This window comes from Sander vitreus, chromosome 11 (assembly GCF_031162955.1).
Source record: "Sander vitreus isolate 19-12246 chromosome 11, sanVit1, whole genome shotgun sequence".
Lineage (NCBI taxonomy): Eukaryota > Metazoa > Chordata > Actinopteri > Perciformes > Percidae > Sander > Sander vitreus.
This window is the reverse complement of record NC_135865.1, coordinates 22,742,204-22,757,783: the sequence shown is the minus strand read 5'-3', so window position 1 is coordinate 22,757,783 and position 15,580 is coordinate 22,742,204. Positions and strand designations below refer to the sequence as shown.

At 40.5% G+C, this 15,580-nt stretch overlaps 1 protein-coding gene across 1 annotated transcript in view; it reads left to right on the top strand.

The window, feature by feature from the left end:
* The window catches only part of klf7b (Kruppel like factor 7b), a 67,641-nt gene extending 54,589 nt beyond the window's left edge, over positions 1–13,052 (top strand). The window contains exon 4 of the mRNA XM_078262388.1: positions 4,609–13,052. Coding sequence (XP_078118514.1) covers positions 4,609–4,660 — 52 coding nt within the window. The 3' untranslated portion in view covers positions 4,661–13,052. The remainder of the gene's footprint in view (positions 1–4,608) is intronic.
* The last annotated feature ends 2,528 nt before the right edge of the window (positions 13,053–15,580 follow it).

Here is a 15,580-nt window from a genome sequence, read left to right as displayed (position 1 = left end):
CTTGTGGACAAAAGCCAAGGAAGTCACATCATCACTGTTTGGTGTTCCTCAAGGTGTGTGTGTGTGTGTGTGTGTGTGTGTGTGTGTGTGTGTGTGTGTGTGTGTGTGTGTGCGTGTGTGTGTGTGTGTGTGTGTGTGTCTACTCATGCCCCTTTGCTGGCAGTTAAATGGATTCTGGCTATTGGCAGACTGGTCGCAGCTAATTGAGTGGCACCAGATGCCAGCTCCACTTTAACATACACTCTCTCTGTATGTGTGTGTGTGCCTGCACTACCTTTCTGATGATCAACACACACACACACACACACACACAACCACACACATTTGCCCTAGAGACAGTGTAATTGGCTGTTGTGGGTTCCCTCTAGTTTGGGTTTTAGACATAAAACCCTCCAGAAACCTGCTGGAAGCTTCTAATCCTGGCTGAGAGCTGGGACTGTATTAGCTCCTTCTTGGCACACACACACACACACACACACACACACACACGCAAAACTCAAAGACGTTTAGATGCAAAGTCATATTAACACATGAACATTTAAAGGCCCAGACGTAACGACGACACACTTGGATACACAATGACACAGATATGAGCTGTGTTACAATTGAGGCTCTGCGTACTTCAAAGTCTACATGGAGAAGTTATTTTGGGCTTCTGAGGTAAATGTTAATTTTCTGCATTGACAGTGTTGGTGACTGACATTTGGAGTTCTCACAAAACTCTCCTGATTGAATCATCAACGCAAAGGAGGAACATCTGTGTTGGAAAATATCTGCTGCTTTGATCAAAAGTCAGAGGTGTAAGCCGTGTACATAGAAATATACAAAAACTATCAACATTTCAGTAAGAAACATCCAATCACAGAGCATACATTCTGCTGTGTGTGGTAGTGACACCGACCTGAAGCTGAAGATTACACTATGTTTTGACAAAAATTTTCAAAAGCGAGGCGTTTTGAATTTGCTACAGCTCTGATTTGGCCTCTGTCCGGCATCTTTCCGGTGAGACTGATGGGTACTGTAGTATTAAGAATCAGTCACCGTACTTCACTGCACACGTTCTGTACATCCTATTTTAGGATTAAGCTACATGAGTTAAATTAGCTTTTATTTCCAGATTTTAAAAAATGACAACTTTCTATATTAATCGTCAGAATCAGCTTTATTTGCCAGGTATGAGGACACATACGAGGAATTTTGCTTTGGATTATACATTGCTCACAATGTGCTTACTCATACAAAACAAACAACAAAAACAAACAATATATACACACTATAAACAGAAACAATATAGACAGGTTGAGGCAGTAGTGCAATGAAGAGTGCAGGAGTAAATTATTTTTATGATAAAATATTATTATTTTAATTATGGAACATAGTGCACAGGATGCTGGAATAAATAAGTATTATGTTATTATATAAGTATTATATTACAATATGAACAGTATGAACAGCTCTGAAATAGATAAATAGAGAATGGTGAATAAATAATAAGTGGAACCAGTAAATAATAAGTGGAACCAGATCGTGTCATGTTTCTAACTATTTCTTCTATTGTAAGCTAAAACTTAGTCAATGTAGCTGTGTAATGAGATTACAGTAGGACCTACACAGGCTGCGTAGCTGTCTGAAAGCACCTTTAGTTTTCACATTTCCAGTAATTTCCTTTTTGGCTTTTTGATTCTCAAATTACAAAGTGGGTGGAAACATGCTTTACATAACCAGGATGTACCTCAGTCTTACACACACACACACACACACACACACACACACACACACACACATCTTTGGTGGGTGGAGCCCATTGAATATTACCATGAGAAAAGCAAAAAGTGGCAACCATGGAGAGGTTAATATTAGATAGACTGTTCAATCTGACACAATTTCTCCTGGGGAAACACACACACACACACACACGCGCACACACACACACACACACTGCAGTCTGTCATTAATCCTGCCTAATCAAGCGGGGACCCCCCGATGTTTCCATGGAGCTGGAAAGAAGGAGGAGTGATGAGGAGGAGGACAAAAAGAAGTGAGGAGGAGAAGGGAGTTTAGAGGAGGAGAAGTGGAGGATGGGAAGGAGCAGTGGGTTGTGTGTGTGGGAGGGGGAGGGTTGGGGTGGTACCAGCTGGTCTGGCTGCTCCACACCCCAACAGTGACACAGTAACTGGCATGGCCATCTGTCCAGCCACACACACACACAAACACACACAGATTGGTGAAGGTGTACAGTAGGTACCACATGGCCAGCTAAGGGTTGAGGGGAAACACTAGATCACAGACAACAGAGATGAGAGCAAAGTTCAACTGTGCACTTCACAGTAATGCTTTGACATCTGAAAACGTATGCGAATTAACATGAATCAACACAAAGTTCTGTTCACACTTTGTGTTTTCAACTACTTTCTAGTAAAACTGTCCACACTGAAAACCCAAAACAGCAAGAAAAACAGTATGTTTATATATCTCTATAACCTTTGTTTGAACACCCATCAGTTTTTGAAATTTACTTTTGTAAACTATATACATAATGGGGTTACAAAGTGAATTACTTGACATATTCTACTGGTTATTGACCTAACCCCTAACCCAATTTCAATTTCATTTATAGTGTCAAATCATAACAGGCGTTATCTCAGGACACTTTAAAGATAGAGTAGGTCTGAGATTTGTACAACTGAACATCACCATATATACAGAATATATGAAAATATACCACTCCCAGCTTTATGCACAGGACTTTAGTTTGACATTTTACAAATTTGCAGGTGGCTGGTCAGAGATATCTCCTCAGTTGAATTTGTGAGGAGAATTTCATGCTTAAGTTGAAGATTTTTAACTGGTTTCTTATTTGGCTCAGTGTGAAGTTCCTAATTACTGAACTCTGGATGAGGTTTTACTGCAGGATCTGCAGACTGACATTAAGAGAACGAATCACAGTAGAAGCTTTTGAGAGACAGCCGATTTTGCCGCAGCGTGAAAACTTTCTATTATACTTTTGAGTGTTCAGCTGGATAGAACAACAGCCTGCCTAAACACACACAAACACACACACACACACACATAGAACACATAGAATAGCCTTGACTAATTAATAATGAATAAAGCCTCTGGCAAATTGAATTTTTAATTCCTCATTTTATTCTCGCCCACATTTTGTTTTGCCTCTGCTCTAGTCATATCATTTGTGATTCATTTTATTGTGGATGTTGAGCTTTAATGTCCTCACAATGGTGTAATGAAATTAAAATACTCTTGAGATTGGGATTCTTATATTATACATCCCCAGCACCTGGTTTTATGTCTCTCTCACACCAGGTGCAGTCACTGCTGAGTTAAATTGCCCGGCATCAGAGTGCACTGTCGGCCTGTCTGCATTAGTGTCCATGTTCACAATGCATATCTAATTAGTTTCTACAATAGGATTCTACTCAGAGCTTGAGGACTGACTGCAGAGCTGTGGAGGTGTGGCTGTGATTTATGGTCGTGTTTGTTTGTTCATGTTTAGGAAATCACTGAGCCTGAATTGGCCCGTATTGTTCTCTACGTCTGAGTTTCATCGGTCTGACATAATGAAATTCACTGTGCATTTAAAATGAAGTGGTTGAAAGTCTCTGCAGTTCTCTGCATTAATACATTTGTGTGTTAAGCTGTGAGCTCTGTCTCATTCATGTTGAAATAATTCTCTTACCTTTTAGGTTTTCCGGTAGGCTATTCTCAGTTATAACTGTGACAGTTATAAAAACGTATATGGCAGCCATAGGAATGTCTTGTCAAGGAGGTATCTATTATACTTTGACATGTTGCCACTTGTTAGATAATTCACAGCACCCCAGATGTCATTTTTGAGGGAGAATTTCAACATTTTCATCCACATCGCCCACTCAACACTGGTCGAGTTAGCATTGGAGGCTGAGGTTAGCATGCCTAATATTTTAGTTTATCCATTGTGGTTTGTTGCTGTTTGAACCAAAAGGCTAGAAAGACAAAGTAGCAAAGAGAGTACTCTTGGGTGTTTCATGTTCAATACTTGTGACACACTGTGGTTTTTTGGTATTTTCAACAAACATTAGCTAGTTAGCTTATGTAGCTAAAGTGTGCAACAAGTAACTTTGCTGTCCAAAAAACAGAATGCAAACTCTGCATGAATATAAAGTTTCCACCACCTTCACCACCTTTTGCATTAATGTTTACTTATGTTCAAACCAGCGTGTGCACGGTGGGCAGTTCAGGGGGCTTGGGATTAATAAGAATTCCTAGCAAATACACAGAGCCAATGTGTAGTGTATGGAGGCTGAAAGAGTGGAACATTTTCAGCAAATACACATAGCCGGTGGGAGGTTCAAGGGGCCTGAGATTATGGAGAGTTCACAAGATATACCCAGAGCCAGTGGGTATTTCAGGGGCCCCGTTCACAACTAATATATCACCTGCTGTGTCCTGTTTTTCTTCGCTGCTGCACTCACTCACTTTTCAAGCATTAATAGTTTCATCTTAACATTTTCCATCTCTTAATTTGACTGTATTTTGTGTACATATTTCATCCATTTGTGGGATGTTTAGTTATTATTACTGACATGGTTTCTCTGTTTCTCTTTGCAGGTGTTTCTCTCGGTCGGACCACCTGGCCCTGCACATGAAGAGGCACATCTGAGGGAAAAAATAAAAGGAGTGGGAGAGGAGAAGAAGCAAGAGGAGAAAAAGGAGGAGGAGGAGAAGAGATAGGAGGAGAGAGGGATGGGCAGTCAAGCTACCTACTGCCCTCCTCGTTCACCCCATCCATACCCCATCCGTCAGCGGCCATGACGCCTGCAGGGCAGCACATCCATCTGGGAGGGCCATGAAGATCAAACGGACTGACGGCCCTCTGATTGGAGATGGGGATTAGAGGAAAACGAGGAGTAGCTAGATTGTTGTTTTTCTTTAAAATCACACACACTTGCAATAGTGAATACTCAACACACCCGTCTTTGAATGCATCATCCCGGTGAACCCCGGCTGCTCTCATGCGGCTATGGGGGCATGGACACTGCCAAACCAACATATACTTGCTTGATGAAACATTACGCAGCCTTTTTATCTTTCTTTGTAGTCAGTGTGCTTAAACCATAAAGTCACTTTAGGTGAGGCGATAGTTCAGTGGGGAAACTTTGAATATCCATGTAGTCAGTTGTAAGTGCTTTACCGGCTTTTGAAATCAAATACTCAACTTTTTTCATTGTTTTTTAATGTTTCTCATACACGGGACACGAAACCATCATCTGCCGCAGTCAGCTCCAGTAATATATGTGAAGAAAACAACAACAAACAACAAATCTGTAGGAGAGAGACTGTATGGATTGACTTCTAGCATAGCTGACAATCGAACCCAGGGCTCGGACACCGGGTGTTTCCGTGCACCCATGGGACCTCGGTCAGCGGGTGCTGCTTCAACTCTCAGGCTCTCCTCCAGTGGGTGTTTGCATCTCTCACCTTCACTGAGACGCCTGCTGCCTCCGCAGGCTAACTGACAGAAATGCGCAGCGACACTTTCTTCCCTTTTTTTCTACTTAGAGGACGATAATTCTTCTTATTGTTGTTATTACAAAGAATGACACTTTGTTCTTTTCTCTCTTGGAGAAAATGTCTTAAAAATCACTGAATTGTGTTTGAGAAAAAAACTCAAAAACTAAGATGACTTCAACGGAATGTGTGGGATGAAAAGTAGAGTGTTGTTAGTCTTTTAATCCCCATGTGCACCGGCTCTGCTTCTGCAGTCTATGAGCAACCAGTGGATGAACAAAAAAACAGAATCATACCAACTCTCAGAAACGGGATTTGTATTTTTGTTGGACTAAAATAAAAGCAGAAAGCGGAGAGGTCTTCAGTTGTTCGTGCTGCTCTTTCTGCCCTGCGATTCACTCTAGCTGAAAAACACAACCCCTGCATGACCCTTTGTGGTCTCGCACTCTACCGGAGTCAGGCGGAGGACTCGCTAAGGAATGGAAACCTGTTTTTTCTTCTTTCTTTGTTTTTTGTTGATTCTGAGAGCCATCCTGGAGCTCTTTCACAGACTCTGAGATCTCATCTCCCCGGCAGCATTGCAGGGCATGAACAGAGGCTGAAGAGCTGCTTTTTGGTTACTCACTCAGCTTACTGGGACGCCAACCGACCTTTGTGTGGTGGTGCCGAACAGACACGGTCACGTTGCCCCGGTCAAATTTTGCCTGTTTCGTATCCATTGACTGCACTGACTTCTTTTCAATGTTATCTGTGCTTTTGTTTCCAACAGCGATAAAAGGAACACAAAGAAAAAAAAATCATAAAAAGACTTGAAAAAATACGACACAAAAAAAACAATTCTGTCTCGCTCTACACATTGTATACAGAACAAGCACACATATTCCATCAACACAAACACACACACACACACACACACACACACACACACACACACACACACACAGACTACCAGTTTCTTTGCTCACGGCTTCTCTAGAGATAAGACTAATAAGATTTAGGAAAATAATTATTAAACTAATGAACAGAGTTGGAAAACAAAACACTGCATGGCAGGCTGTATTGCAAACACACATACACCAGCTCATACACACACACACACACACACACACACACACACACACACACACACACACACACACACACACACACTTCCTGGAATTATATGTTCTGCTCCCAGATCTTTCTTCACAGTAGGAATTTAGCAACTGTTGTTTAGTAGAAGAGGATCTTAGCTCTCGGCTGGAGGTAACAAACTATTTCAAATCCTTTTGAAGTGAGAAATCAGCTTGTTCTCAGTTCCAACAATCACCCACATATCCCTTGCTACAGTTTGTGCCTCTCATTTAATCAGCGTTTTTTAATTCAGAGACAGAGTATAAACTACTGTTTTCATCAAAATAAACAGAAGTAAAACAATTGCAGCAGGCCGTTTAGCAAAACATGTTGAAAACATGTCCATAATCCTCAAACTCCTTTATATCCTGCCTCTCATCTACAGTGCATTTGAATGTCTTGACCCAAACAAAGATAGCAACCAGAATCATTATCACATCTGGTTACTTAAATCTGGTAAATCAGCTTTCCAATTATTGAAAGTCCTGAAATGACTAAATTGACTTAAACATAAAGTTATTTAACCTGGAAATCAGGTTTCATAGGCAAACTGTCATTGGGATCACAAGCTCCTTAAACTTGTTTAATGTTGATGTCCCCATAACATATATTTTGTTATTGGAGGATTAAGTCTTGTGGTAACACCGACATTAATGTTGGTGATATTTTGCACATATTTCAATTCATTTAAACAGAATCATCACAGTGAGAGAATTGACTCGTAAAAAGTAAACCTATGTGCTGAATTTAACTTTGACACACTAGTTAGCTAAATAAAGAAGTAAATAAATGCAGTTTAATGCCCAAAGCATTTCTGTGGGATTATATCTAACAGCTGTTTGCTAGCTTATTAGCTACTAATACAGCTAGCGAACTAGCTAGCTTGTGGCGGTGCTAACAACTGCAACAATGTATAAAGGAATGTCGTTTTGCTACTTCTTTCTGTGACCGAGTGCTTAGAGGTTTATGGGCATTAAAGTATTCAAAGAACACACATCACCTGCTGGGTTTTCAAAGCTGTAATTAATTGAATTTTATCTGCAACCTGAATGTAATCGCTAACACTAACATCTCCATTGAAATAATTATGCATGAGAGGCGAAAACTGTGGTGAGCACACATATCCACAATGCCTGCTTCCTTTGCTTAACGGTTGCAGAAAAAAATAAACTTGCCTTGCAATCAGGGCATTACTGATACACACTGACACCGCTGCTCCATCCACCCACCACCACCTATATGCCCCTTAGCACATGCAAACATTCTAATACTTGCTACTGCTGACTGGTGCAGCTGGGTGAGGGTGCAGGGTTCCTGAAGCGGGGGATTTCACATCCCAGCATGCCCAGTCAATGTGCCAGTCGGCCTTGCCAGCCTTCATTAGGTGAAAAAGTGAAAACATTCCCCTTCAAGCGGGTTTATGGGGCAGCTTTGAACAATCGATACCAAAAACCTCCAGCGTGGAACTGCCCTTTAGCTATAGGCAGAGTCTCCCCGGTCAGGAGAGATCAGCGGGAGACCGCCTCCATATGAGGCCTCTGTATCCAGCGGCAGCTTTCTCTACTAACTCTGTTTCTGCTAAATATGACATAACCAACACACGTTTGAGATGAATCCAGTGTTTCACTTTTTTTTTTTATTTCACTTTTAGGTTTCTGTTACAAAAGCTATATTGATGGTTGTTTTCTTCAGCTTGGATGATGCAAAGTCATTCCAAAATGTTGAGACCTGCAATGGGATGTAGAAGGAGCCCTCCTATACAGGAAGTACAATCATAGAGGGATGGGGATAGTAGCACTTTTGAGGCTTTTGATGGCATGAATGTGTATATTTGTGTATGTATGTGTCACCATTAGGCATACTGTGATTCAGCAAAGTGGTTGATAACAGATTTTAAACTGCTGGCCATGTGTGGGAGAAATGTTGGTTGATAAATTTGCTGTTTGAAAATGCTTTTTAATCCAAGCAAAGGCTGACAATGTGTTTATTACGTTTTATTTGTTCTGACCCTTCATTCGTTCATAAATTCATTCATTCATTCATAGTCATGAAGCTCGATGACTTGCGTCAAAGACATGCAAACTTGCACTTTGTTTTAAAGCATGCTAAAATCAGACTCCTCGCTGCCAGATTAGTTTAAATAACGGAACACTTATGGCTCATTATTTTTCTGTTTATTTTTCTCCTTCCCAAAAATCTCAGAATGTATCAGTATCTGTTCTGATTATTGAAAGACTGGTGAAGAAACAATAATACAAATATCTGGATGTAAATAAGATCTTAAAAATACCATTTGCAGCACAAACACTGTAGTTTCACCATTTTGAATGAGCTGCTACCTATTTTACAGAAACCTGTGGGGATCAGTCCGTGTCTTCTTGTAGTAGCAAACTTTTTCATGCATGGTCACCTGAAACTAAAATTGAATAATGGTTTAAATTGATTGGCTTCTTTAAAATAGTACAATTTGTTTAGGTGAAAATCAAACCATGAGAATGATGAGCCTTAAGTACACTCTAAAAGGATCAACACGTCTGTGTTGTTTTTCGCACATTGAACAATTGTGCCCCAAACTGCATAGACATACCAAGTTGTTGAAGATTTCGTATACCAATTTAAAGCGTACATATTCAAATGTAAAGTTATTGTAGTAAGTAATTGTAGTGCTGGCCAGCATGCAACAAATACAACTCATGGGTTTTCTCCTCTTTAATTAAAATCTGGCTTGACATCCGACAGATCTCAAAGTCAATTCAGATACAACTTCACATTTCGGATCCATCGTGTTGAAGCAGTTTTCTGTCACAGTGTTGCTCCAGGTCTCTCAGGCTCCTCTAGGCCAGCTAGCAGCCGTCCCACAGCTCTGATTAGCATTAGCACTCCCGGGTCCTCTTCTCTGGTTGCAGTTCAGCTAATGAGATAGCTCTGGGTCACAGGGAGACTGAGTGGTCTGGAGATGAGAACAAAACAAAACAACAGGGACCTTGAGCCGGACTGATTCCAGCGCTCCATACCCAGTAGACAGATTTGATGTGAAACAAACTCCCGTTAGATCCCGTTAGCATCGAGAAATGCCAGGAGATAGTGAGATAGTTGTCAAAGAGACTAAACTGTGATGAAAAAAAGGATTTAAAAAATCCATTTACCCACATGAATATCCAAATCATTAAATCAGACCTTGCATTTTATCTCATGGATTACAGATCAAATAAATTACCTTTTATCTGCAAAGTCCCTACAGATATTGAATCCACTCTGTGTCCCCCAACCCTCCCTCCTTCTTCACATGCTATTAATGTTTCCCTCCATCACCCATCTCTCCCTCTCTGTCCACAGCAGTTGTCCATGCACTATCAGCTGCAGGAATGCTGAATGCACACTTTACACATTTTGCCCAAAGATTTGCATATTTGCAAGTTAACTGCTGTGAATGTACTAGATGTAGAGGAAAGAGTCGAGAGGCAGAGACGCAGAAAACGAGTGGATGGAAGGAGAGGGAATGTTTTTCTTACATGATCGTTCCATTAAATCTTAATTACCGGTATGCTCCAACTCTTCATGCTTCATAACATTTTCAGTCTACTGTTGGTAGCTGGAGCTGAACTCATTGTTCACAAAATAATGTTATCATTGGAATTAAAGGCATGAAGTGAAGAAGCTTTAGTATGTTGGCTTCTTAGCCCACTGCAAATAATAATGTCAAGTCTTATATTTCAAAGTCACAGGCTGGAATCCTTTGAAATATTGAACTGTTGACTATCAAAACCAAGTTTACCATTCCCATACATCAAATGGTTAAAGTTCAGTGGAAATCCAGACAAGAAGTGCTTTGGGATTTACTATAGGCGCTTTTACACTAGCAGGTTAGTCCGAATTTGGCAGTGGTTTGCCTAAAAATATAAAGTTTTGGGGGAAAAGAAATTACGCATTGTCACAAATCAGAGCCAGACAGACTGTAGTACAGTTCATGTTCAGTCAGAAAGCAGTTTATACCCCACAACGAAAAACTTGTGAACATGTCTCTCAAACCAACAAACCCAGTGTGAAAACAGGCTTTAGACGTCGTCTTTGACCACAGCCAGTTGTTTGGACACAGTCCTTTGAGGCACCAGGCTTCAGTTTCCAGTTTTGTACCATATCACTCTGAAGAAGGATTATCACTTCTGGCAGCTTTTGTAAATAGCGTGAGATCTTACACACAGGCCGCTCTGTGTGAAATGAACCGTATGTGGCGACAGCCCCGTCTCAGATATTTCAGCGTTAATATAGATCTGCTTTAGTTCACGCAAACATTGCACTACATGATCATACTTAGCTATCGCACTCTCCATGTGCACGCACGGCTAGCTTAGTCTGTTGGAGCACTCTGTCAAATATCCACTTAACATTTGTTACACGTCCAGGATGCACTTTTCCACCAAGAACCATTTACTACAGGTCCACTCGCGATAGATCAGAGTGACACATCAACTTAAACCTCCAGTGAAATGCCTTTTTTATCACCATTATTATGGGGGAGTATGTTGAACTTTACTAACATTCAGTCATGCGCTGACTTGGTTGAACCTTCTTGGTATCAGTGGCATCCCGGAGTGACTGTCTGTAACTACTGTGTTTGTCCATGCTTGATGTGTCCGTATATAAGAAATTCACAGATCTTTACCCCTTCCCTTTTGTCTGTATATTTCACTCACCCACACCAAACCCTCTCCACTAAAACCACAAGAAGTCAGAGCCCTCTGTGGCCGAACACACTCATAGTCTTCAGATATCCAGCTGTACTGGGAAGTATTCGTAAGAGCTACGCAGCTTCTTTGGTGAGACTGAAATAACATCTCCACCTTACCAGCTAAATGTCCAGTCGTTCTGTACCGTTTAAGTTCACTCGACCCATCCTTGTAGGTGATTTGCCATCTCTGTCAGTTTATCTGCTCAGTTAGACCCTAATGTCTGATGCATTCTTGTAGAGTACTTAGAGATTGAGAACTACGTTGAGAATGTTTGCCCAGTTGTTTGACCCCTCTAAGTAAATGCAAAAAGGATTTGTATCAAACATGTTCTGTTTGTCTCTGGCATAGCTCCATCAAACTTTACAGTACAGTTTCGTATCTAAGAAAATTGACAAACTTAGTACTGGAATTTGGCATTACCTTTTTTTGCTGATTAACTTGTTTCAATTCCAGTTCTAACTGAACAAGCCATGCTCAAGCTCTCAAAGGATCAAAGATCTTCTGCATCTGAAAATTTGTTATTTCTGTCACATTTTTTTAATTTTACAATCCTCAACAAGTCTAATAGTCTAAAACATGTTCTGGGGTGAAACCTGGATCTTTTACAGATTTAGAGAGATTCATTTTTTATTTGGTAGAAACCAAAGAATCCCTCATATTGTCGATCAACAACGTTTCGTTCCTCAGACCTTCATAAGTGATCGACTGTCTACGTGATTATTTTCTTGAAAAAGTTTCTGGACTTTTTTCCAATATGGGTGTTATTTACATACTTTCGCCCATCGTTTCTGTTGGTTATGACAACATGTGGCTGCCTACCAGCTGCTTTTCAGAGATCTAGTACATGACGGAAAAGACACAAGACACCTTTAAATGTTGTTTCATGTTCAAGTGCCAAACATAAGTTTTAGCTAATTTGGGCTAAACTTGAGGTTTTACAAATGTGCATGATGCTCATCTTGCTTGCCCAAGTGGACGTTGTTGTAAAGCTGTATTAAATGCAATCTCCAAAATCTCTGAAATGCATCTGATGAGTAAAATATTGATTTAATCAACAGGAATGATAAAGAATAAGACCCATGTTAAAAAGAAAAATGATTTGCAACAAAATTCTGTTAGGGACAAAAATGATTTTGGTGCCAATCCTGATGCCATTTATTGGGGGAAAAGTGACCAATCCAGTGTCATTGTTTAGTGAAAGCTGTCTTTTAGCACCTTTATATCATCACAGTGAACTCAAACCATAACTGTTAAGGTTTCACAACTATATATTTCCTGGGATGAGTCGACATGTAGAGAAAAGAGAAGACAGCAGGTGTGTTTTTACCATCACAACATCCCTCTCGCCCGTCGTACAGGGGCTCTGTTACTCTGATACCTTTCATATTAACCTTTGATCCATAAACCTTCACTCCACATCCACCTTCCTCTCCTCTGTTACCGTCACCTCTGTTGATTTTGTTTTATTTTTAAGTTCTCTTGTTTTACTTACAATTTTTTGCTGTACAAAGTGTTTAAAATATTATTTGTATTATATGATGTTAGTATGGTAATGTTCTTTATTAAGGAAGAAGAAAATTTATTTTTGTTACTGGTCTGTTTCATAATTCTTTTCTAAATTGGTATTGTAAGATATCTATGCAAGTTAAGTGGAGCATTTTTATTTAAGAATGTAATATGTGTAATAAATGGTAGAATCTGGTCATGTCTCTCTTGTATTTTGTTCTTTTAAAGGTTATTAAGAACCCTTACTTAGAGGGACACTTTGCAGATTTCAAACCAGCTCTGGGTCAACTTTGTGTGGGCAGGGTGTTTGGATGAAGGGTGTTTGGCGTCCAGAGCAGCGGAGGTCTGCAGTGTTGTTTAGCGTCATCCGGCGGATGTCAGCAAACCTCTGGGACCCATTTCACGTAATCCGGCAGATCTCAGTAGACCCTTGCTGCTCTGCTCTGTGGAGAGCTCCACGATGTCAACACTGCTATGACACAGAGCTGGATTTAAATCAGCAAAATATCTCTTTAATGCTTAACACACTTAAAAACTGCAAACTCGCCGTTTTTTCAATCCCTCTGCATAGAAATGTTTGGTCATCTTATAATGTACTCCATTTGGCCAAATCACAGACAGACCTATACATGATGCAGGATCTTGTTGCTGAACAGTGAAGTGGCTTTGTTTGGCTCAGTGAAAGCAGTGTTTGCTCTGCATGCGGTAATGTTAATGTGCAGATTTTTTTCTTAAATGACATACTTTGAGAGAGTTATGGACTATTGTAATCATTCCTCCTCCTCTCCATACTGGGCATGAAACTACTTTGACAAAACCCACAGTCCTCGTTCTCTACACAAATGCATTCTGAAGTTCAGCTGAAGCTAATATGAGTCTTCAGTCGTAGTTACGCAAATTGAGTGGGTTAGCTTAACTAATGTACGTAACTTAAATAACGTAAGTATTACGTAACTTTCTACACAAATATCTTTTCCTAAACCTAACCAAGTAGTTTTGTTTCACAACATACTTGTTTAGAACAGCAACCATTTCACAATTTGTGCCGGTCACACGTTTCCCTCAAACTTAATTGAGAATGCAGTTTGGCTGTATGGGAATGTAATTTTTAAAAGGCGTGATGGGTGGATGGGATGCAAGGTACCCACATAATGTACTATGTTCCCTCTATTTCATTTTAGAATGCTTCATGTGTTAAAATTGTTTAAATTTTCCTCTGGGATGGGATGCCTCTGGATCCCTCTAGAGGTAGAGGCGTCATTTCTGAACTGTCACCTTTTTCAGATGGCAATTTCTGAAATGGTTTGAAATATATAAACATGAAATATAAACGTCTGCAAACTATCAACAGTACACCTGTGTGCTGCTCAAAGTAAGGTTCTACCTGAACAACATGTATCTTTTCCTTTCATTTTCATCTCAAGCGCACAGAGGCAGGCACAAAACTGTGGGCTAGATGTACGTACATTTGCGAATGTAGCGTTATCAACGCCATAGCTAACCCGCAGAAAGCGCACGCTGTGATACTTCAGCTTACGTTGTATTCACCAAACCTGCAGTTCATTGGGTAATCAGCGCCTTTCTCCACCCACCATACCGTAAATTGCGCTGTAGCAAAGCGTTAAGTACTTGTGCTATGATACGGCTGAGTGCAGACTGCGATATTCCCACTGCTGATGCTATGACTGTTTGAAATGATCCTGATGCCAATATTTGTAATGTAGCGAGGAGTTTAACAACTGCTGGAATGGAATGTGAACGCTGAGTCGGAGATTCTATGTCATCTTTGATTTCTTCTAGTAACTGTAATATTGCATGGATGCTTAATCTGTAACGCTTAATGATTTCGTGTTCACTCAACTGAAAAAGTGTGATCCTTGTGGCAAACATCTTTTCAGCCCGTCTCCTTGGCTTATGTCATGGTCTTGCTCGAGGAAACCTGCTTCCAGGTTTAAACCTGCTTTTAAGAGGTGGAGAATTTTCACTGCAAAATAGAGGCGCACTTTCACGGGCGGTTTTTGTACATACCGCGGAATACATAATTAGGCGCACCTTACGCTTTCCCGCCTATCTCTTATTAAACTCCCACTTTCCCCTTGACCCTCCCGTGAATGCATATGCATGACACGGAAAAGCACAATTTACCTTTTCAGTTACCGCGACAGGCAGTCTGCGCTTTTACCTCAGTTTGTACATACCTCGCCATGCTTTTACGCGCACGTTGCGAAACAAATACGCCTGAAGTGGGCGCAAAAGTGTTAGTACATCTGGTCCTCAGAATATAACCTTCTAAAAAAAGACCCTTGTATGGTCACCCAGATGACTTTAATTATGAGTAACATAGTAGCACATTTTTCTTTCGTAATGGCCATTTAAGGCAGATGGACACATCCTGTCCAGCCGCTGGCATGAGTGCAGACGTACGGAAAACCAGCATCCCATTACTACAACAGAGAGGCTCAAATTCTCAACACTGCTGGTAATTTAGGTCTTTATTACAGATTAAAACAATCTCATGAATATCTATAGCTCTCCCCTGCCTGTAAATGTCTTATCCTAGGCTGCTTATAGAGTCCTGGTCTTTAATTAGAGCTAGCTTGTCAATGACTGAGCTGACATACAAACCAATGACACGCAAACTAAATGAGGTAATCAAATAATTAATGGCTAATTTGGGATCAATTAAGCAGAAGTAAGGGAGCTCATATACGGTATCTGCTCTG